This window comes from Chelonoidis abingdonii, chromosome 7 (assembly GCF_003597395.2).
Source record: "Chelonoidis abingdonii isolate Lonesome George chromosome 7, CheloAbing_2.0, whole genome shotgun sequence".
NCBI classification, from domain to species: Eukaryota; Metazoa; Chordata; order Testudines; family Testudinidae; genus Chelonoidis; species Chelonoidis abingdonii.
In genome coordinates, this window is record NC_133775.1 from 58,199,332 (window position 1) to 58,220,631 (window position 21,300).

Here is a 21,300-nt window from a genome sequence, read left to right on the forward strand (position 1 = left end):
GGAATTTTGTTATGTAAATTATGCATGCCTTCTTTTGTGCCAGGAATAGATGTATGAACTGTCAGTCTTCTAAAATGGAATAGGAGAACAAAGATGTGACGATGTGGTTTGGCGGGACCCAACTGAGAGTGCCAAATCAGGACTAATTGCTCAAACAGGGCAGTCACAGCCCTAGGCTGGGGTTTTTCCACCTCTAAGCAAACAAAACCAGCCAGACAACAGATTCAGTGTCACCCCTCTGGCTAACCACAAGTCACACAAGCAATTTCCTTAGACACTCCAGTCTCCCAGTATCACCACTAGTCTCACACGTCCTGGGGATGAATGGTTATGAAAACCAACACCCCAGTAAAAGAAAAGGTTCTCTCGATCCCAAAGACCAGCCCCAGACCCAGGTCAATAATCCCCTCAGATCTTACCCACAAATCACGCTGTTGCCAATCCTTAGATCTAAAATCTAAACGTTTTTCATAAAAGAAAAGATAGAGGTGAGAGCTAGAATGGTAAACTGGATCAATTACATACAGTAATGGCAAAGTCCTTGGTTCAGGCTTGTAGCAGTGATGAAGTAAACTGCAGGTTTAAATCCAGTCTCTTGGAGAACATCACCCGCTGGGATGGGTCATCAGTCCTTGTGCAGAGCTTCAGATTGTAGCAAAGTCCCTCCAGAGGTAGAAGCAGGATTGAAGACCAAATGGAGATCAGCTTCCACCTTATATAGACTTTTCCAGGTGTAAAAACCTTCTTTGTTCTTACTGTGGAAAGTTACAGCAAAATGGAGTTTGCAGTCACATGGGCCAGTTTCTGCTCACTCCAGTGAGTCACAGGGCGTATCCGCCTTCCTCGATAGGTCAATTGTGTAGTTGATGGTCCTTAATGGGCCATCAAGCAGGCTAAGCAGAGCTGACACCAGCTTGTCGAGACTTTTCCAGTAACACAGAACAAGTTTGAAATACGACAATACACAGCCATTTCAACTTCACCTACAGAAATGATACAGACATACAGACAGCATAATCATAACCAGTAACCCGTAACCTGGTCTTAGACACCTTATATGACCCCCTTTACATAGAATTTGGTGGCACTACAGAACCTTGGTTGCAACCCATGTTCTATATGGTCCCAGTTTATATCAATAACGTCACAAAAGAATTTGAGCATTGTTTTATTAAGCAATACAAAAGGATGTAACAGAGATAATCATCTAATCTTGAGGTTTTAAAGTCCACAGAACTATGCAGAAAGAGATCTAGTAAATTAATTATAATCTTTCATAGATTCATCTGGTAAATGTGCATGTAAAACCTTTACATTTCACCTCATCTGAAGGTCTCAAAGGGCTTTACAAGAATTAAATTATGTGAGTTACTGATTGAAATGAAAGCGGCACTTCAGGATATGCTCTGCGTAATCTAGTGGACTACTGTGCTACAAACTGATTTGTTGACCCTTCTTTAACTTGGTATATTTCTAAAAAAAACCCAAAACCTTAGTTTAAAAAAAAGTTAAATGTTGCTAAGTGACAATATATATACACCTATCAAAACACAACAGGATTGTGACAAGTTATAATTTTGCTAGATGGAGACAAAGAAAATTAGACAAAGTCAACATTTCCAATCAGAGTAGTTTATAATCACCTGTAACTCAAAAACTGTTTAGCTTTATGTTTTCAAGCTTGTGTGACCGAATGCATTCCTGTATCACGCCCTACACTCTACTGTAATAATCTTTGTACAAAATATGCCTTGTGAAATATAATTTGAAAATTAATACCTCATATAATGGGAAAATGCATGGCCTTAAAATCTATTAATTTATGAGAGTGGCAAATACATTTTGTTTGTGAAATGTGGATTAAGGAAAAGATTATGCCACATGATCCAGAAAGACACATTTTATATCTCTATGAGTCATGTAACAGATGTATAAGAACACAAACAGAATAGATTTTCCTTCAGTGCATCTCAGCCTGTGCTATGCCTTTCCATTTTGTGAGGCTCCAAGTTCCAAGAGAATGGGTTTCAGGCTTTGGCTTTTTTCTTTCTCCTCTCCTTTTGCTAGAAGGAGTTGAGGAGCCCTTAAACTACGGAGTATCCATGCAATAGCTCATTCTTACGGTCAGCCCTGTCAATGCATCCAGAGGTGAATGGAAGCATATCCACGAAGCATGCTCCTCTCATATACAGGAGAACATTTTCAAACCAGTTTCTAAATAATGCCCTCTGAGTGCATTCCTTGGTATGACTAAATAGATGAAGCTGCTTTGAAAATTTGTTAAAAGATCAGTGAAGGGGATAAAAACAAAAGGCCCTTGACTCCAGCTTAGTTTTGCTTCTTAAGCTGCCTAGCATAACGGTAACATTGAACAGTCCCATCTTTAACACTGAAGTGAGCCTTTTTGCACCTGCTCCAGTCTGGAGCCTGGTATTCTACAAGGCTGGCTTAATGAAGTGACCCTATGCAAGGAAGACCACTGGGAGAAGGGCTGGATACTTTATTTTCTAAATAGGGATGTTCTGGGTTCCAGAAAATAAAACAATAAATCTTGGCTTCCCTGATTTTTCTTTCCCACTTTCTATATTACACTGCCAGTGCTGTACATACTGACTGATCAGTGATTTTCCAGCCACATCACTCTGCACACCACTCCCTTCCTAATCCCCCGTTGGCCAGTTCTAGTTTCGTTTTTCAGCCCACAGGAACTGACTCCATAGACACATGGCCCAGAGTGTGATGTCTTAGTATCTTTGCTTCTGTTTTGTTTTTTTTTGCTTACATAAATTGTCTCTTTTCTCCCTTAACTTATGCCTCTTTATAATTTCTCCCTCTGTTGTAATTCTGTTAATTGGTCTTCCATCCTAATAATAGATCTGTACCAAGAAAGTCACCAGGGCTGACAGAGACTGTTGCTGGGTTCAGTTAATATCCTCATTGCTGATCTTGTTCTGCTTCTTAATATGGAGCAGCTGATGAAGAATCAAAAACATCAATCCACTTTCTTCAGCCTTCCTCAATGTCCACATTTCACTGCTGTACAACAAAGTTGGTGTAACCAGGGTTCTATAGATCTGCAGCTTCATAGCAAGCTTAGTGTCATGACGTCTCCACAGAGATCACTGAAGGGCTTGAAATATGGCAGTACCTCCTGCTATACAACTATCCACATCTTTTGAGCATCCTTCAGCACTGTCTATGATGCTTGTTAAGTATTTAACAGTTGACACCTGCTCAGTGTCCCATAGAGACAGGTTAATACTGAGCTGGCTATAATCTGGAGGATTATCTGGAGGCTGCTTGGTGGCAATTTGGTGGTGCCATAAGGTCATGATTGATAGACATAGACTGAATATCCAGCCAGACCAATTTAGGGACTGAGCTAGAGATCCATCTGATCTCAAGATCCACTTGAGCTGCAAGGAGGCTAGGTCCCTTTAGAATTTGCCATGCTGCTGTTGCTGCTGAAATAAATTTAATTCTATTATTTAACATCTAAAGTAGTTTGAGATAGTCTGTTTGAAGGATGCTCTGTACAATTGTAGAATTCTGTAAATAAGTCCAAACAGATGAGTTATTTCCTGAAAATACATGTTTCTAATCAGATCAAAGCCACTGACTGATCTACAACTAGGGACTATTCACTCAAAGAAACGCGGCTGTAGTCAGAGTGGGGGCAGAACTACATATCCCAGCATTCCACACTATGGCACCTTGAATGGGTGCAAAGTTCACTGTCACGTTGACAGTGGAAGGATTAAGAGTTTATGGGTGTGTGTATTTGAGAGGACCTGTTTTCCCTCTAACATTGAAACTGAAGGGCCCTTGGGACGTTTGTGTTAGGGAGCAGTTTGGATCCGCCTGTAACAACCCCTCTGCTAAGAAATCCCTGCTAAGAGCAGCTGCTGCAATCCACACAAGTAAGTGTTCAACTCTTGGAGTTACTGTACTTTTAATTTCTCGCTTCCTGCTCTTTCTAAATAACACAAAGGAGGAATCAAAAGCTGGTGGGTTGGAGTGGGCGGCAAAGTGCAGAAATTCCTGGGGGGTGAGCTGTAAATCTGACCGCTTGCCTCCATAGGGACCAGTTTTGTTTGTTTAACTCCAAATATGGTATTGCCTTCAGTTAGAGGGCATGACAATAGAGACGGTAGGCCATCTGGTGTGGGGAAGTCTCTTATTAGACTCTGTATTAGGGACAGAGGGCACAGACTACTGGTCCTGTGCATATAGATCCTGTACTAAGCAGAAATCTTGTATGCAAGCCGATTGCCATCAGGGAAAGTTTCTCTTTTCAATTGCTCATGTACTTACTCGTTCCTCTTAGCCAAGTCTGAAAACAATACATTGCTCACTAGTGTTGACTATACATGACTGGCATCACAAAATGCATCATCTTGAAACTGAAACGACAGAAAACATTATTACGTGAAGAAACTGAATCCCACATTGCTCTTCTGTGTTATTTGTTTTCTTCCCTCACTTAGGGCCTTTGCGACTGTTCAAAAGCCAGGCTCACATTCTTACACCTTAGCAGGTTGAGAGGCATTCCTCCTCTTTTCTTTTCCTTTCGTGCTTGGCTGTTCCAAGCCTCGTGAGAAACAGGGAGAACAGCCCTGGACTTGTTAGTGCGGTGCCTTTCCTGGGATTTGTGTCCAGCATTCACACTGGCTGCAGCAGCATTAGATCTGGCTCACAACTGCCTATGCCCTGGCCTCCAATGTCAGTTTATTTCAGTGGTAAATATATCTTCACCTCAAAAAAAAGGAAAAAAAACACGCTTCCTCCCACCCCCCAGCATTTATATTCTGTATGTGGCAGTTTGATTCAAACATATTTTAAATGAGTGGATTAAATTGCTGGTGCGACAGCCCTGGAGATTGAAGTCCTCTGACCACAGAGACAGCACCGACAGGTACAGTGTGATTTCCCAAATCACCGCCCCACCAGTGGGGTTCAAATATAAGGGCTTAGGCCTGGTCTATATGGGCTCTGTATACGTGGGCAAAAGAGTTTTTTTTTTCCAGTCAAATTATCTTAACATAATTGAAGATCACCCATATAGACCCAAGTGAACACCTTTACAGTCATATTAGCTGCTTGTTAACAGCACTAGGCCTGAAGTGTTCAGATGTCACTGATTATCTGAGGTGCATCTCGGGATATTCCATCGCAAAGGTAACAAGCTCACACAGCTCCAAACAGCTTTATTAATGGCTTTGGTGGTGGTGGGGAAGGTCTAAAGTTTCCCAGTATGAGTCATTGCTTTATTCTTTGTATTTAGTTGTCTCAGGGGATGGTCTCCATGAGCTGGTTGAGACTAATCAAACTATTCGGACCAGAAAGAAGATAGCAGGCATCTGTATGACTAATCAGGAAGTGTAACAATCTAGTCAAGAAACCAAAACACCAAACGATCAAGAGAATGGCAGAAAATGGAGACCAGGATCCTCACCGGCGTAAGTCTGGTGTGAATGTGAGGTCCCTGGAATAGATGTTTTAGAAATAGGTTAATATTTAATAATAATTTTCAATATTTGTGTACTGTTGTATTTGTCATTATTACTAGTTATATAATAAGAGAAATGAGAGCTGGTCCTTTAAGAATAGGGTGGGGCCATGGTGGGTGAATGCTTGCAGAGATGGGCTGGATTCCAGTGTGTGGGTGCGCGTGCTGGGGCATCTGTGTTTAAACAAAGTTCTCATTGAAAAGCTGAGTGTTAAGGCAGTTCCATGCATGTCTCCAGTGCTATAGTCCCTAGCTACTGCATTTTCAGACACACTGGAAGAGAAAATCTCCTCAATGAAACTAAAACCTGGAAAGGAAAAAGCCTGTTTCATTTCTGTATTTCCTGTTCAATAAAAGGAAGCCCCTAACAGTCACTCTCATACTTAAAGCAAAGCTAGCGGTTTGAATTTCAGAGTCCTGTGAGAACAAGCCATCCCTGTGTTGACAAGGCCATAGATACCTATCCTAGGTCCAGGGTTCTATCCATGACAGCGATCAGTGCTTCAGACCAAGAGAACCTTTTCCACCCTGCACCTCAACACAGTACAGTTACCTAATTCTGCTCTGCTGTAGAGGATAGAGGGGAATTTCTTTCATAGAATCTCAGGGTTGGAAGGGACCTCAGGAGGTCATGTAGTCCAGCCCCCTGCTTGAAGCAGGACCAATCCCCAGACAAATTTTTTAGCCCAAATCCCTATGTAGTCACCTCAAGGACTGACCTCACAACCCTGGTCTAGCATGCCAGTGGTCAAACCAGTGAGCTATTCCTCCTTCTGACCTCTGAAATAATTAAGCTTCAAGCAGAGGTGGGCAGAGGTCCCACAGGCCAACATTTGGGGCAATTAACAAAGTAGCTTTTATTGCTGATGAACTAACTAATTGAAGCAGGGCTGAATTTAAAGTTCCCAGTTTCCCTAAAAACATGAATATGGTTATGTTTGAGAAGTGAGTGCTGGGGGTGTTGCTGCTGCACCCCGTGGCTTGAAGTGATTTTCATTATATACAGGGTTTACAGTTTGGTTCAATGGCTCTCAGTACTCCCACTATAAAATTGTTCCAGAAACCCTGTGGGGGACGTGTTTTCCATACAAAGAAGAATTGAATCAGTTCTGAGATCCAAATTCCACAGAACCCAGAGATCAGGAAATTATAGCTGGTCACATCATAGACCAACTGTTCAACACATGGCCTCTAGCTTGCTGGCCCCAGATTTTGCATAGGTAAACCAGAATGATCCTCACAGCAATTACCTGTGCACAACTTGGGTATTCAGAAGCCTCACTGGACAATTTATTTTTGTTTCTGTGTATACTGTGTACTTTTATTTTCTAGTGCAAAGGTTCTCAAACTGGGTGTGAGAAGCTTTAGGGAGAAAAAATGTGCACATTTTACCCACAGCAATGAATAACTAGCAAAGCTGATTCCTCCAAACATATCAGGTCCTCAGGTCCCCAATGTGCGTTTTGACAGATTTCTGGTAAGAATGAATAGCATTTTACAGAGTCATTGCCATTTGTATGTAAATCTGTTTGCTATGACACTGGGTGCACCTTTAATTGTAAGCATCAACCACAGTTTCAGTGTTGCTTTTACTCATTACAATTGTCTGTTGGCTCTGTTTGAATCAGTGCCTTACTGTTTTTCATATTTAGTGAGAGTTGCAAGTCGATTGTTTTTTATCGGTATATGTAGTGGTGCGGTGCAGGGCATAAACTACTACAGACACAATGAAGGGAGCGTGATCAAATAAGTTTGAGAACCACTGTGCTAGTGTAAAACAGATAAATTACAGTCCCCTAACCCCCAAAGAACTCTTGAACACATAAGTTCACTTTACCCAATCCACACCGGTGCTAAAAGAATTCAGTGGGTAATTAATTCATAGTAAAGACTGTATTCCACAAATATATATTTGTTTCACTGTTCTTGAATTGTCTGAGAGCATCTTACAATTTTGTCAGATTTATTTTGTATTCAAAATTATTTACTGAAGAATTTCCATGTGATAATAGTTCTTGAGCTGCAGATTTTTTGTGAGCAGGTTGTTCCAAATATTCAGTATTTGAAATCTGAACCATGTTGGGTAGTTTTGCTAGATCCTATAGCTCTCTTATATCTGTTGTTTGTTCCTTGATTGGAAGTCTAAGATTAAAGTTCCTGGCACAGATACTCATATTTACGAGTTCAAAACTTCCTTTGTGCCAATATTCGCTTTACATTTCTGTTTCTGCAAACAAACCTAAATTCTTTGGTAGAACAACCACAGAATGTCAATGAAAAAAGATCAGAAATATAGCAGAAGCAAGTTACATTTTTTATGTACAGTAGTTGCAAAGAAATGTTTTGAATTCATTCAGATCAATCTGCTACCATGTCAACACCACTAGCAGAAACTCCCCAAACCACAAAACATAATCTACATCCTCTTCTCCTTGACATACCAACTAGGGAAACCCCAGATGCATAGTTAGGCCTTATGACACATTCTGCAATTTGATGGACTATACTTACAGAATCAAGGGACTTCCACCTAAGACTCTCGGTGACCATTTATATGTCCCAGCTGGTCTTCACAGCTGGGTGCAGATTACAGAAAGAGGGGTACATTTCTAAAATAGCCAGGATCCAATCTTTGCAGGACTATTAGCGTGAACAAATGATTGTATTTGCAGAGTGGCAGGCACAAATTTAGAGACCAGGTTGAGACCTCTATGAAGATGGTCCAGTGTAGTTCATTGGTTGTGAGGAGTCATGGGAATCTCATCTCCATTCTTGTTGTGTGTCAGTTTTGGAGCGTATAGGACTAGGAGTTTTGGTGGGAGTTTATAGAAAACTAGTCAGCAACTCAGTATTCTTGACCATTATATTAATGAAAATAAACAGTATTTGACTTTTTGATCCCACAGCCTACCCGGCCCAAGAATTGATGAGAAGAGAGGAGGAGAGGACTCCCCAGGTCCAAGAAGGTGAAAATGTATTGAGGACCCACCAAGAAAAGATGATTGAAGATTCTGGTTCTGTCCAATTGAAAACCTCCCCAGAAATAGAAACACTAGGTCCCCAAGAGACAAACAATGTGTCTGGAAACCCCTCTGCAGTAAATGAAGAGGATTCCTCAGAGGGAATTTCTGATGGAATTTCTCTGAAAACAAACACTGAGGAATCTCCAGGCCTTCTGAACCTTAACACAATGAGTTTACCAGACTATTCCCTGGACAAAGACATGGTATCTTCCTTAGGTGAAAGGAAAACACATTCAGTGCCAGTTGCTCTGGAGGAGAAAATCATAGGGGAACCCCCAACAGAAGAGGAGAACAGTGTGCCCACCCCCAGAGGAGAGCCACAAGATGCCATAATCCAGGAAACCACACTTCCATCTGCAGACTTCCTGGAACCAACGAAAGAGAGTATCTCAAACAAGGAGGGAGAGAGACCCCAAGACACAGCAAGGAAGAGACACTCGACTGAAGGTGAGTCAACAGTAGTTTGTATGATGAAGTGCTGCCATGTTTAAGGTCTCTGCAAATCCCTTGCCTTCAACTTAAATGTGTGGTTAATGTCTGAAAAGGGGCTTTGTAAGAATGACATTGAGGGTTTTGTCTCTCAGTCAAGGATTTCAGATCACCTGTGCTGAGTTTACAAGTAGGAATATGTTTTCCCAGATTGCCAGCCCTGCAAACTCATTCTGGCCTCAGAGTCAGCACGGTTGCTTCTACAGCTAGTCAGCAAATGAGTTTCTGTTCTGTGGAAAATTTAGACTTTTAATCGTAAAACGAAAGCTCTTCTTTGGTTTTTGCAGGTTTGTTTTTTCCAACAAAAAGTTGAAAGTCTTCACAACAACCAGGGGCTTTGTTCATGAATAGTTTTGTTTCATTGAAACCCCTAAGTTGCTCATGCTTTGGCTTCAGCCCCAGGTGGCAGGGCTCGGGGCGGCGGGGCTTTGGCTTTCTGACCTGGGCTCTAGTGAGTCTAATGCTGGCCCTGCTTGGTGGACCCCCTGAGACCTGCTCAGGGCCCCCCAGGAGGCCTCAGGCCCCTGGCTGAGAACTGCTGCTCTAGCTCACTCTCTCTGGGTTGCGCTGGTTCCGAAGTAATGAGCAGCAAGAATATACTTTTGTCACTAAACTCAGGAGGTCTGACTGAGCACAGACAGAGAACAGAGCTATTCTAAGAAGGTTCAGTTCGTACACAGACACTTTTCAGAGCAGAACCGCACTTTAAGCATTTAATCACAATCGAGGGCAGCTTCTGTTTGTAGGACATTTCACCCAGCTTTGCAGCTATTGCAGAGACCGTAGCTGCGTAAGAAACAACTCTCATCAGCCTCTTTGCCCCATCCCCACTGATACTTGCTGGTGGAGCATCTTATAAAGATCCTTGCCCTACCCAAAATTTGGAGGCTGAGCTGACCCAGGGGCAAGCTGCAATTTCTAAAGAGCTTCATCCCTGCTCAGCTATCTCCAGCTCAGCACAGATCCCAGCTGGCTCATTCTCACTGAGTTGCTCTCTCCTGCTTGGGAAGAAGGGAAATTGTGAGAGGCTTTAAAGACCTGCATGTTTCTTTCCATTCTTTGCAGGGTGATGACAGCCTCCCAAAGCAGAGGTGGCTGCAGCTGAAAGCAGTCTCACAGATTTGTCTTGTGTTCTATGGATGCAGACTTTATTTTTAATAGTGTGATTAGACTGATTTTTGCCTTTACTAATGAGTGGCAAACTTCATCTCCCTTTTTTTAAATATCTGACCCACAGCGAGGAAGTCAGAGGCTGAAGCCCATCCACAAGAGACAGGGAAGAGGCAGGAAGCAACGCCACAGAAGGAGAAGTCCTTTTTAGGCAATGGTGAGAACGGGAAGGTTTCTTTGTGCGTTTCATTGTTCACAGTTCCCTTGGAAACAGTCAGCAACAGGATCAGATAATGAAACACATTCAGACCTTTCACTCAGGCCTCTCAGGCCAGGTCTGTACTACAAACTTACATCGGTATAGCTGCATCACTCAGTGATGTGAAAAATCCACACCCCTGAGTGATGTGGTTATACCAACCTAACCCCCTGTGTTGACGGGAGGCTCTTGCAGAAGTGGATTAAGCCTTTTGCCCGGGATTTGCAAAAACTGCTGCAAATGTAGTTTATTGGGGATTTTAGAGAAGTGGGTATGAAATAGAAAGTAGCTCTCATCCATAATGAAGGTGCCTCTGGCCCAGTCCCATAATACATGGGATTTCCCTAAAGTTCCCAGGGCATGGAAAGGTGTGCAGGACACACCTGCTCGCTGTGCAGGAAGGTATGCTTCCTTCCCCATAACCCAATCCCACAGCACCATGCCTTGGCAACAGTGACAGGGCCCTCCAAGTAACTTGTCCTCTCCTCCCTGCAGGGACATTGTGAGGTGGCCACTGTCTCTTTAAAATAAATACCAACAAGGTACTTGTACTCGGTAATAGTGGCAAAGATTTTAAGAAAAGCTGACTAAAGTTAAGCTGCTAAATCTTTATTTAAGATTTGAGCTAAAAGGCTGAGGCTGGTCCAGTGGCTAGTCTGGGACTTAGGAGACCGAGATTCAATCCTCTGTTTGGCATGTGTGGGATCTTGGGCAATTCTCTAAGGCGCAGAGTTTTAAAGGTATTTAGGTGTTGCTGCACTCAGCTTTGTGCCGCCTGACTGAATGAGGAGGCTAAATCTCGGTTGCAAAAGGGATTTAGGCACTTGGGGGAAGGGGGCAAAATCCCATTGAAAGCCAATGGCTTTTAGGATTCCAAATACCCCAATCCCTTTGAAAATGAGATTTAGGCTTCCAAGTCAGTTAGGCATTGCAATGCTGAGCACAGCAATGTCTAAATAAATATAGTTAACAATCTGGCCCTTAGCCCCAGATCTGGTAAGATATTTAGGCACCTCACTCCCATTTGGACTAACAAACATACTAGAGCATGAGCTTTTGTGGGTAAATACCCACTTGGACCTGCATCCGACGAAGTGGGTATTCACCCACGAAAGCTCATGCTCCAATATGTTTGTTAGTTTATAAAGTGCCAAAGAAAGAACTCTTTGCCACTTTGACAGATCCAGACTAACACGGCTACCCCTCTGATACTTCACTCCCATTTAAATCAATGAGAGTGAGGGGCCTAAATACCCATACGGATCTGGGCCTTGCTATCTCTGTGCGTTAGTTTCCCATCCATAAAACAGGAGTAATACATCCCTACCTCAGAGGGCTGTTAAGGATAGGCCCACTGAAGATGGTGAGGCACTCAGACACTACAGCACTAGGGACCATATAAGTACCTTAGATAGTAAGCAGACTGGATTTTGGAAGGTTGAGCACCCAGCAGCTCCACCACGCCACTGAGTGCCTTAAACTGATGGCCTACAAAACTGCATTAGTAAAGAGCTGTGAAAAAGTGCTGTCGGATTGGGATTTGGTGCATTAAATTCTAGGGGGGAAAGGCAATAAATCACACAAAGGACTGAAGTTTCCCAAGGGAACGTGTAGGATCTCATGACATGGTTCCAAAGCTGTGGGCCATAGCTCAGTCTGTGGGTTTGTAGGGGCCTCTGCTCAGTGGCAGAGCAAGTCCCCTAACCTCAAGGAAGAGGGTTCTTTTTCAGTGCTACATTAAACATTTTCAGAACCATCACTAGGTTGATGTGGTGAGCCTATCATTTCCATTAGAAAGCAGATTTTGGGGTCTGGGAGGTGGATGAAGACAGTCATATCTCTGTGCTAGCCTCCAGCATGCCACTGTACTCATGTCAGACTCTTTTATTCTCTCTCTCGTCCCTTCCCTTCAACCTTCTCTAACAGGTTTTGCAACTTGGCTGGGAGGCCTGGTAGTTGTGGTTTGTATCAGCATATATTGCAATGGCTACTATACTTCCCAGCCACACCATGTGCCAGAAAATCCAGCCTTGGAGGCCTTCTTATCTGGGTTTAACCAGCTGAAGGACAGCTTTCCGGGCCAGAGCTCTTACCTGTGGGTTAGAGGGCGAAAATTATTGCAGAGGCATCTCAACACTTCCAGTCATAGCGAGCCAGCTATTTTAATCTTTACTGCTGCCCGTGAAGGTGAAGAAACCTTAAAGTGCCTGAGCAACCGTATTGCAGATGCCTACTCCACCTCACTCTGTGCCAGTACAATCCAGGTTGATGGGGCTGGTAAAGCCACACTCAACAGCGACAAAGCTAAACTGGAGGTAGATTATGAGCTGAGCACCGGCTTTGAGGAGGGCAAGAGGGCCGCAGTGGTGCACCGGTTCGAGTCGCTACCTGCTGGCTCCACCTTGATCTTCTACAAGTACTGCGACCATGAGAGCGCAGCCTTCAAAGACGTGGCACTGCTCTTAACGGTCCTGCTGGAGGAAGAGAAACTGGAGGCTAATATAGACCTACAGCAAGTCGAGGAGAGAGTCCGTGATTTCCTCTGGGCCAAATTCACCAATGTCAACACTCCCAGCTCCTACAACCACATGGACACCGACAAGTTGAGTGGATTGTGGAGCCGCATCTCCCACTTGGTCCTGCCCATCCATCCAGTAAAAGCCATAGAGAACAATGGCTGTTCTTTCCAAACCAAACCATAGTGATGAATGAAATCAGCTTCCAGGACAGCCAAAGCCTTTGTGTAGAGGAGGCAAGTTATTACTAAGCCAGGGATCTGGAGCCATTAACGAACAATGAGCTCACTTTATAATAGCATGACACTGTCACATCTATTTTTACCTCTTGGCAAGATTTTATAATTTTCAAAGTGAGACCCAATGGCGCAGGCGTAACTGGCTAAGCCAGGGGTAGGCAACCTATGACGCATGCCAAAGGCAGCACATGAGCTGATTTTCAGTGGCAATCACACTGCCCAGGTCCTGGCCACCAGTCTGGGCGGCTCTGCATTTTAATTTAATTTTAAATGACGCTTCTTAAACATTTTAAAAACCTTATTTACTTTACATACAACAATAGTTTAGATATATATTATAGACTTATAGAAAGAGACCTTCTAAAACTGTTAAAATGTATTACTGGCACGCGAAACCTTAAATTAGAGTGAGTAAATAAATGAAGACTTGGTACCCCACTTCTGAAAGGTTGCCGATCCCTGGCCGCTAAGCCATCTCAGCCAATCATGTTGAATAGACATTAAAATGATGCTTCCCATTTGTGGATTAATAGATGGGAAGAGCTAGTATTTTAAACTGCTAACTGCACAGCTAGAAGATTATGGCCAATGGAGAGAATAGATAGGAAAGGGAGTGGTTATTGAAGGGATAACAACACCTTGAAAAGCAGATTTATCCTGGAAAAGATTGTACCTATTATAGATACATGTAACACAGGAGGTTACTATAACTGACAGAAACAACTGGGTTGAAATATTTATCTTCCCCGGCAGTCCCATTTGTTTACATTTGACAGCACTTTGCAAAAGGTGATTTCATTGTTTCCTTTGCAGTGTCAGTTTCTTTCTCCCTGACTGAAAGAAATGGGGGAGCAGAACACCCCAGTTAAAAATACTTAAGGGATATTTTAAAAAGAAAATTAGGATATACTGGCCACAGCCTCAGCTGTTGTAAATCAACACAGCTCCCTTGATACTGATTTACACCAGCTGAGGCGCTGGTTCACTTTATATAGGGTGTTCAACCAGAAATGGCAATTTTAAAAGTAGTAGTCAATTAAAAAAAATTTCAGGTTGACAGTGGTTCTAAGGATTCCTCCTGGGGGATGAGGGGGTATCCTGAGGTATTCCTCAGGGAGATTTTGAAATCTGAAGTTGTTATTATTGAAGTAGCTACTTCATATCTCCTTCAATCTAATATGAAACCCTCGTATATGGAAAGGTGCCACGTCTCCCAGCTGCTGTGCATCTCAAGATTCTTAGATTTGTGTGACAATGCTGCATTTCAAGTGACACTATTTGGTAATGGTTAAAGGAGAGGCCATTCTGAAAGTGGGAGAAAGAGAAGAAGGAAAAGTAACAGGAAACATAGATAGAGAAGGGAGCAGGGGAGTAGTAATGGGAGAGAAAATAGTGATAAAATATTGATCCATATTATCCAAGAAGGGAACCTGTCAGATCAAATCTGCCCCCAAACTGTATCAGACAAAACCTAAAACCAAACTAGATTTTTATTAAAAATTCCAGTGGAAGGCCTTTCTGAACCACACATAACCCTCTGCAGTATTTGCAAACCAAGGGCCAGATCCAGATCATCTTGCTCATGTTAAATAGAATGAGATGTCCCATTGGTGCAGTTTGGTGATGGAGATGACTTTGCCAGCTTTCCACAAGCAGAGAGTTCCACAGGCCATCTTGATCCTCTTAGTCCACTTTGCACTGGTTTACATGGTGCACAGTGGACTTATCACACTGGAGCATCTGGCCCAGTGGTCAGAGCATCCAAACTGGGCCCACATCATTGTGTTAGTGCAAGAGAACCTGAAAACAAAACTAACAGGAAGGTGATTTCATTGTCCAAATTGAGAGAAATGCAAGAAGGTAATTAATTTGATGATGTTAAAACCAGATTAGATTTTTAAAATTCAATTAGATTATTTAAACTAGGATGATATTAAAAATACAGGTGAAGGAAGGTTGTTGGCTTGTTTTTTTTTTTAAATATTTAACTTGACATGGCCCCTGTCAAGGCTGAATCCCCACTGTGTCACTCTGAGTGCAGAAAGTTGGGCCCCACAAGGATTCTAAAAATTAGTACTTTCCACTCTCCAGGCTTGTATTAAACTCCCAAGATTACAGCTTTTCTCTGACCTTGGCTTGGTAAATGTTGCCACCACCCAAATGCAAAAAAACTCCCTTGGATCCAGGAAGGCACACTTGGGAATTGCTCCCTGTGGGGTACCCTCAAGCCCTTTCACACACCCCTCTCCGGGGAAGAGCTGAGAAAGAAAACAAAGGAAATTAGCTGTTGCCACCAGCTAATGAAACAGCATATGCACAAACTTCTTAGGACACCAAAAATCCAATCCTGTTCTTAAAAAAGGTAAATTTTATTAAAAACGAAAAGAAAGAAAATACATCTGGGACTTTGGCTTTTTCTAGTTTTTAAAAGAGCAATTCCAAAAATCAAGCACCCAAAATGACTTTCTTGGGGGTTCAGCTTAAAGGTTACAAGCAAACAAAAGCATCTGGGGTTAGCACAGAGGAGTCCACAAGCCAATAAGAAATAAAATAACCCTAATCACATCTTTTTAGACATTCCCTAATTTTACTTACATATCTGAGGCTTCGGATAGGTAGGTTTGAGGTATGAATTGATAATCTATAATCAAACCTGGCTTAAAGCTGCTTACAGTATTGCTGCTCTGTGTCCCTGCTGCCCAGAGAACAACCGACAAAGGGAAAGTTTCTTTCCCAATTTTAAAAAGTTCTACCTTCCCATTGGCTCTTTTGGTCAGGTGCCCACTCCTTTCCTTTTACCTGTGGGCTTGTTAACCCTTTACAGGTAAAGCAAGCAGAGAACAGACACCAAGAGGGATTTTACATCTAATTGGCTGGCTGGGTGTCCATAAGGGAGCTACCCCCTTGTTCCCTCCTTTCAGTTAACACACCTTCTGGACAGCCAGCTAGCCAATTATCACAACCCCTTTCAAAGAAATTAGCTTTCAGCAGCAAGGCTGTAATGGCCTCTTTGGGTCGCTGGTGATGTCCCAGGCCGCTCACACTCTGCTCCTTGGCAAAATAATTTCCCTCATTGTTTTTTCTGTACAGAGGGGACCTTCCACCTGCACACCTGCTCCCTCTTATACAGAAGGGGCAGTTGCAGCCACCGCCATAGCAGTGTATCCCCAGATCCTGTGGAGGTTCGGTCTGGAGAACAAGACGGAAGCTGGATGGGGCCAGGAGGAATTTGGCAAGGGCTTTTCTCAGGGAGAGTTCCTCTCCCACCAGAGCCCTGGGAAGGGTGATCGGCCCATGGTTTGTAATGTTACTGATAACAGCAAAGGGACATAATAATCTTGTAATTCACAGTTGCCTCTAGGTCTCTCTATAAATAGCTCTTATGATTAACTTTTAGTTCCCTAGACATTTGTTAATAGAGGTATTTATTTCAACGCCTATAGGACATGTCACAATGGGATCTCTCTGCATAGGGAGAGCTCACCTTCTCACCAGCTGGGGGGAGCAGCCACTCAGAGTAATAGGAGTGCTTCATATGGCTGGGGAACTGAGTGCATTGATGGCTGGTAACGAGCTAATACTTTATGCACTGTTTGAAAGCTTATGAATCCCCAGCTTGGTGCACACCAATGCATTATTGCACATCATCTTCTGTACATAACATAGGAAGCGCTTGAGCCACGTGGGGGCATGTTACTTCCATAGGTATTGATGCATTCTGGAAAGTATCTAGAAAAGAGCTACTAAAGTCATGCTGGAGGGGACTCAGGTTACTAGGCTAAAGCTCTAAAGGCCCCAATCCTGCAATGAGATCTCTGCAGGCAGACTCCCTGTACATGTGTGGGTGCAGAGAGTTGGAATGCACAGATCACATTGCAAAATCAGGGCCCAGGTCTCTTCCAGTTGGAGAAGAAGAGGCTGTGGCAAGAAGTGGAGCTTACTTCCAAGTGTAACTCCCCAAATGGAAGACATGTTGTGATCGGCACAATCCATATGAGGACTGAAGGATTGAGCAATCAAGGTGAACTGCCCAAAATGGGCCTTACAAAGACATAGGCTTTAATTAAGCAACAACAGGAAAATGCTTGGACGCTCTGAGGTGGGTAACTTTGTAAAATACCCTCTAAAGACTGTACACCAATGCTGCCTGTGCCGCACACCAGTGGTGCCTTGCTGAACCATTCCAAAGGAAGACTAAGCTGACTCACAGCATAGCTCACAGTATTCACTCATTTCACTAGAGCCCCAGGGGTGCAGCCCATCTACATTTCCAAATCTCAGGATTGAGATGGGGTGGAGGTGGAGATTTTGCATTGAAAATAGAGTCTGCTTTTATTCTTGCAAACAGAATGCATTGGATGTGGTTTTTCAGCATGACTGGCCATTTCAAGACATGTCTTGGGACTGTTGTTCATTTTTCCTAAGTAGTTGGCATTTTATATGTGATCCAATTCTTGTGTTGAAAAGCATGTGCTTTTTTCTCCCCTGCAGAATGGAAATAGGTTTTACTACAGAAGGTGGGCTGGTGTTCTGAAGTGTTCCTTAAGACGCAATCAACATTCTAAAACTTGGCTGTATCAGGTTTTAAGGAAAATAATGAATAACGGTGGCTGTAAAAAGTCTGTCTGCACTCACATTCAGCAAACCAAGGGGTCCAGTCCAAAGAACATTTTTGTACAAAATTTGAGGTAGGGGTATTTGGCTGCTTTTCATTTTTAATCAAAGAAGTGCTCAACATGGAAGCACTTCCTTGTTTTTCTGTGTGGCTTGGGATTTATTGTTTGCTTTGACTTAATAATCAGCAAGAGATAAGTCTATGGTGCAAGTTCAATGATTTGAAAAAATATTAACATCTAAAAGTCAAGTGCCACACACAGATAATTTTATGTATTCCGTTTGTACTGCATTGTCTTCTGTGCAATGGAAAGGAATGATTCGCAGGCACATAAGGCACTGTGGACAATATGGCCCATGAGCATTAACCAGTTGAGCTGTTGCAGTGTAGAGGAAATTTTATGCTTTTTTAAAGAAAAACTTCCTTGTGCTTCTTAAAGTAGTTTTTTTTAAAAAAAATAAATAAATCATGAGGCTGTAAAAGAACCCAGCGAAGACTTAAATGTTAGACTGAAAACCTTGTCTTTTTATAAACTGTTCATACATTTCTAATGAGTTTTAGTGCACATACGTGACAATCTGTTGTATAGGACAGAGCCATACTTAGGTCAGGACAGGTCCAATGCTAACATAGCCCATCTAAAAGCTTGATCCAAAGTTTAGTGAAGGTAGAGTGTCTTTCTGTTCTGATTGACTCTGGATCAGCCTCTGACTGCCCAATCCTGCAACTGAGTGTGGTTAGACCATTGTGCTTATGTGGAGTTCTACTGAATCACTGGGATTCCATGTGGGTGGATGGGGAACGCTAATGTATTGCTTCCCTGCAACGCCTACTCTCAGATATTGCATGCTTAACACACTTTGCCCTGTCTTTTTCTGTCACACTGGTAGCAGCAGTCAGCATTAACTCTGTTTGTTTCTGGCCCAGTCTTAGCAAACCCTACACTTGAAGCTTGTGCATTTGTATTCCATGGATCCAAAGAATATGCCCTGTTCATTCAGATGGTGAACTACCAAATGTAAACTTCAGGCATTTACTCTGGTCTTCTGATGTGTGACGGAGGATTCAGTAACACCCCCACCAGAGAGAGAAACCTGGAGATAAGACAGACAGATGGCTGAAGAGGAATACCTGGGACCCCGTCTGGTGCTGATTTAAGGCAATCATGGCCTTTCCACTGGACTTCTATGGCTTTGGAGCAGGCAGTTGCTGAACCTAGCAATCCTGTGCAATACTAAATCGAGGACCGGATTAATGTTTTGTGGGCCCAGGGCCAAACATATTTGTGGGCCCCCGTGGGGGCAAAGGAGCAGGGTGTGGGGTGGTCGGTCCCCAGATCAAGGGGCCAGCCAGGTTCAATGGGGCATGGTGGGGCTGGCCCCGCTCCACCCAGCCCAGTGCCAGGGCACTGTATACAAACCGGCAGTTGCACACTGGCCCACCCAGCCCTGTGCTGCCAGTGTGCCCCTTCCCTCGGGGGTGGGCCCAGGCCACACCACAGCCCCTGACTCCCTATTCCCAGCGTCCCCTGGAACTGTTATGCCCAGCAACCCCACACACAGACCCTCCACTACACATGCACAGCGGACTGCACACCACCACCCCTGCCCAGCACCCCACCCACAACTACTGCCCAATGCACTTTCCCAAAGCCCACCACCACAACTACACAGCACCCTACTCAGACTCCCCACTGCCCAGCATCCCAACACACAGACCTACCCCACCCTCCCCCAAGAGACCCTCCACTGGCCAGCAGCCCCCCTACACACTCTCCCTTAAATGCTGGCCCCAATACCCGGCTCTGCTGGAAGGTGACAGTGTCTGCCAGGCTGAGCTGGCAGCGTGGCCAGGGCCAGTCCAGTGCCAGGGCAGGGAATCACTCTGGCCTCCTGGGAGTGGCGCGATTAGCCTGGTCAGGGTCTGCCCCTGCCCTGGCTGGACTTCCTCAAGACTCACTTGCCTGGAGATAAGGTGACCATACAGCCCCGTTTGGCTGGGACAATTCCCTTTTTAAGCTGTCCTGGCCATCCTGACTTTTTTTTTTACAAAAACCAGCATTTATCCCATTTGCTTTTGCCAACTGATCAGTTGGCAAGAGCAAATGAACAAATGCCAGTTTACCAAAAAAGTCCGGTGTGCAAGGTAGGGCTTGCGGGAGGTCAGCCCCAGCCAGAATGGACTTGGTGGGTGGGTAGAGGCCAGCCCCTGACAGTGGTGTAGGGAGGGTGTCAGCATCAGCTCCTGGCAGTCGTCCAGGGAGTTGGAGTGAAGAAGGGGGTCAGCCCCTGTCCTGGCAGCAGCATGCAGAGCTCGGGGAGTGTGGGGAGGGGGTGTCAGCCTCTGGCAGCGGCGTGGGGAGATGTGGGGGAGGCGTTAGCCCCAGTGGCAGATTTAGAGTTGTTGGGGCCCTGTGCTCAGCTTCATTTTTGGGGCCCTTCCTTGGGACCCAGCCAAGAAAAAAAACACTCTCTCTCATATCCCCCCCACCCCCGATTTTCATTTTTTTTCTTCCTCCTCCTCCTATAAGTAATAGCAAGTAAATGAAAATAAAGTGAGGTCCCTTTATTGTTCTTGTAGTCTAACTTATTTTTCCACAGACCACTTGAAAATCGCTGGGAGGTCTTGGTAGACAACTTAATGATCTTTCCAAATATTGTTTGTACCATTAGCTAACTACTGTAAAGCACTTTGGATAAGAGCACTTTATAAAAAAATGTAAAAAACATTGGGGTGCAGGGTCTGGACAGGACTTAGGGTGTGGGAGGGGGCTCAGGGCTGTGGGTTTAGGGTCTGGACAGGACTTAGGGTGTGGGGGGGCTCAGGGCTGTGGGTGCAGGGTCTGAGAGGGAGTTAGGGTGCAGGAGTAGGTTGAGGTTTGGGGTTCAGGGTCTGGCCAGGAGTTAGGATGAGGGAGGGAGTTCAGGGTTGGGGCAGGAGGTTGGGGTGTGGAGCGCTTACCTGGGGCAGCTCCCATTTGGTGTGATGGGTGCAGGTGGGAATGGGGGTGTCTGTGTGCAGGAGCTCCCATTTGGTGCTCAGGGTGGGTGTGAGGATGTGGAGGAGTCAGGGCATGGTGGGGGGGTGTGTGGCTGGGTATGTGTGGGGGGTGCAGGAGTCCAGACGGGGCTGAGGGTGTGGGCTGGGGTTATGGCAGTGCTCCCAGCCGCCTGCCCTGAGTGGCTCACAGCAGGGGGCTGGAGGGAGTATGTATAGGAGACTGTGGGGTCCCCGCCTTTGCTCGGCAGAATCAGCTTGTATTTGAAAGCCTGTGGAAACAGGGCAACTGAAGCAGCTTTATCAGCAACCACAGAAGGGCTCCAAGATAGTCGTCTTTGAGTCTGCGTACACTGGTATTTTTGAACTCCTGTTTTCAGCACACGATTTTTCAGCATTTACAAAGCAACAGGCTGGTATGAATATCAAGCAATCTGTGTATCAAGAATCTCGTTTAAGTCTATAAAAATTGAAAATATAAACATCCTACTTCTAGCAGCTGCCCTCACTCTGTGCCATCTGGTAATTCACATACTATGTTCC

General features: G+C 44.2%; 1 protein-coding gene across 2 annotated transcripts; it reads left to right on the forward strand.

Moving 5' to 3' along the window:
- The first annotated feature begins 3,726 nt into the window (after positions 1-3,726).
- On the forward strand, positions 3,727-18,206 carry TOR1AIP2 (torsin 1A interacting protein 2). 2 transcript variants are annotated; one of them, XR_004375895.2, is made up of 6 exons: positions 3,727-3,920; positions 5,285-5,459; positions 8,416-8,979; positions 10,259-10,348; positions 12,317-13,142; positions 16,236-18,206. XR_004375895.2 is itself a non-coding variant. In XM_032796191.2 (5 exons), the coding sequence occupies exons 2-5, from the start codon at positions 5,426-5,428 to the stop codon at positions 13,090-13,092; spliced, it is 1,464 nt and encodes a 487-aa protein (XP_032652082.1). In that variant the 5' UTR covers positions 3,727-3,920; positions 5,285-5,425; the 3' UTR covers positions 13,093-15,099. The 2 variants fall into 2 exon arrangements, 1 of the variants encoding a protein (XP_032652082.1); XM_032796191.2 differs by lacking the exon at positions 16,236-18,206 and having other exon boundaries at positions 12,317-15,099.
- Positions 18,207-21,300: the final 3,094 nt, after the last annotated feature.

Bases quoted from the DNA above. Each gene is read 5' to 3' on its own strand.
- TOR1AIP2 (XM_032796191.2), top strand. From the start codon at position 5,426: ATGGCAGAAAATGGAGACCAGGATCCTCACCGGC. The intron at 8,980-10,258 runs GTGAGTCAACAG...TCTGACCCACAG, and splicing joins GAAGAGACACTCGACTGAAG to CGAGGAAGTCAGAGGCTGAA. The intron at 10,349-12,316 runs GTGAGAACGGGA...CTTCTCTAACAG, and splicing joins GAAGTCCTTTTTAGGCAATG to GTTTTGCAACTTGGCTGGGA.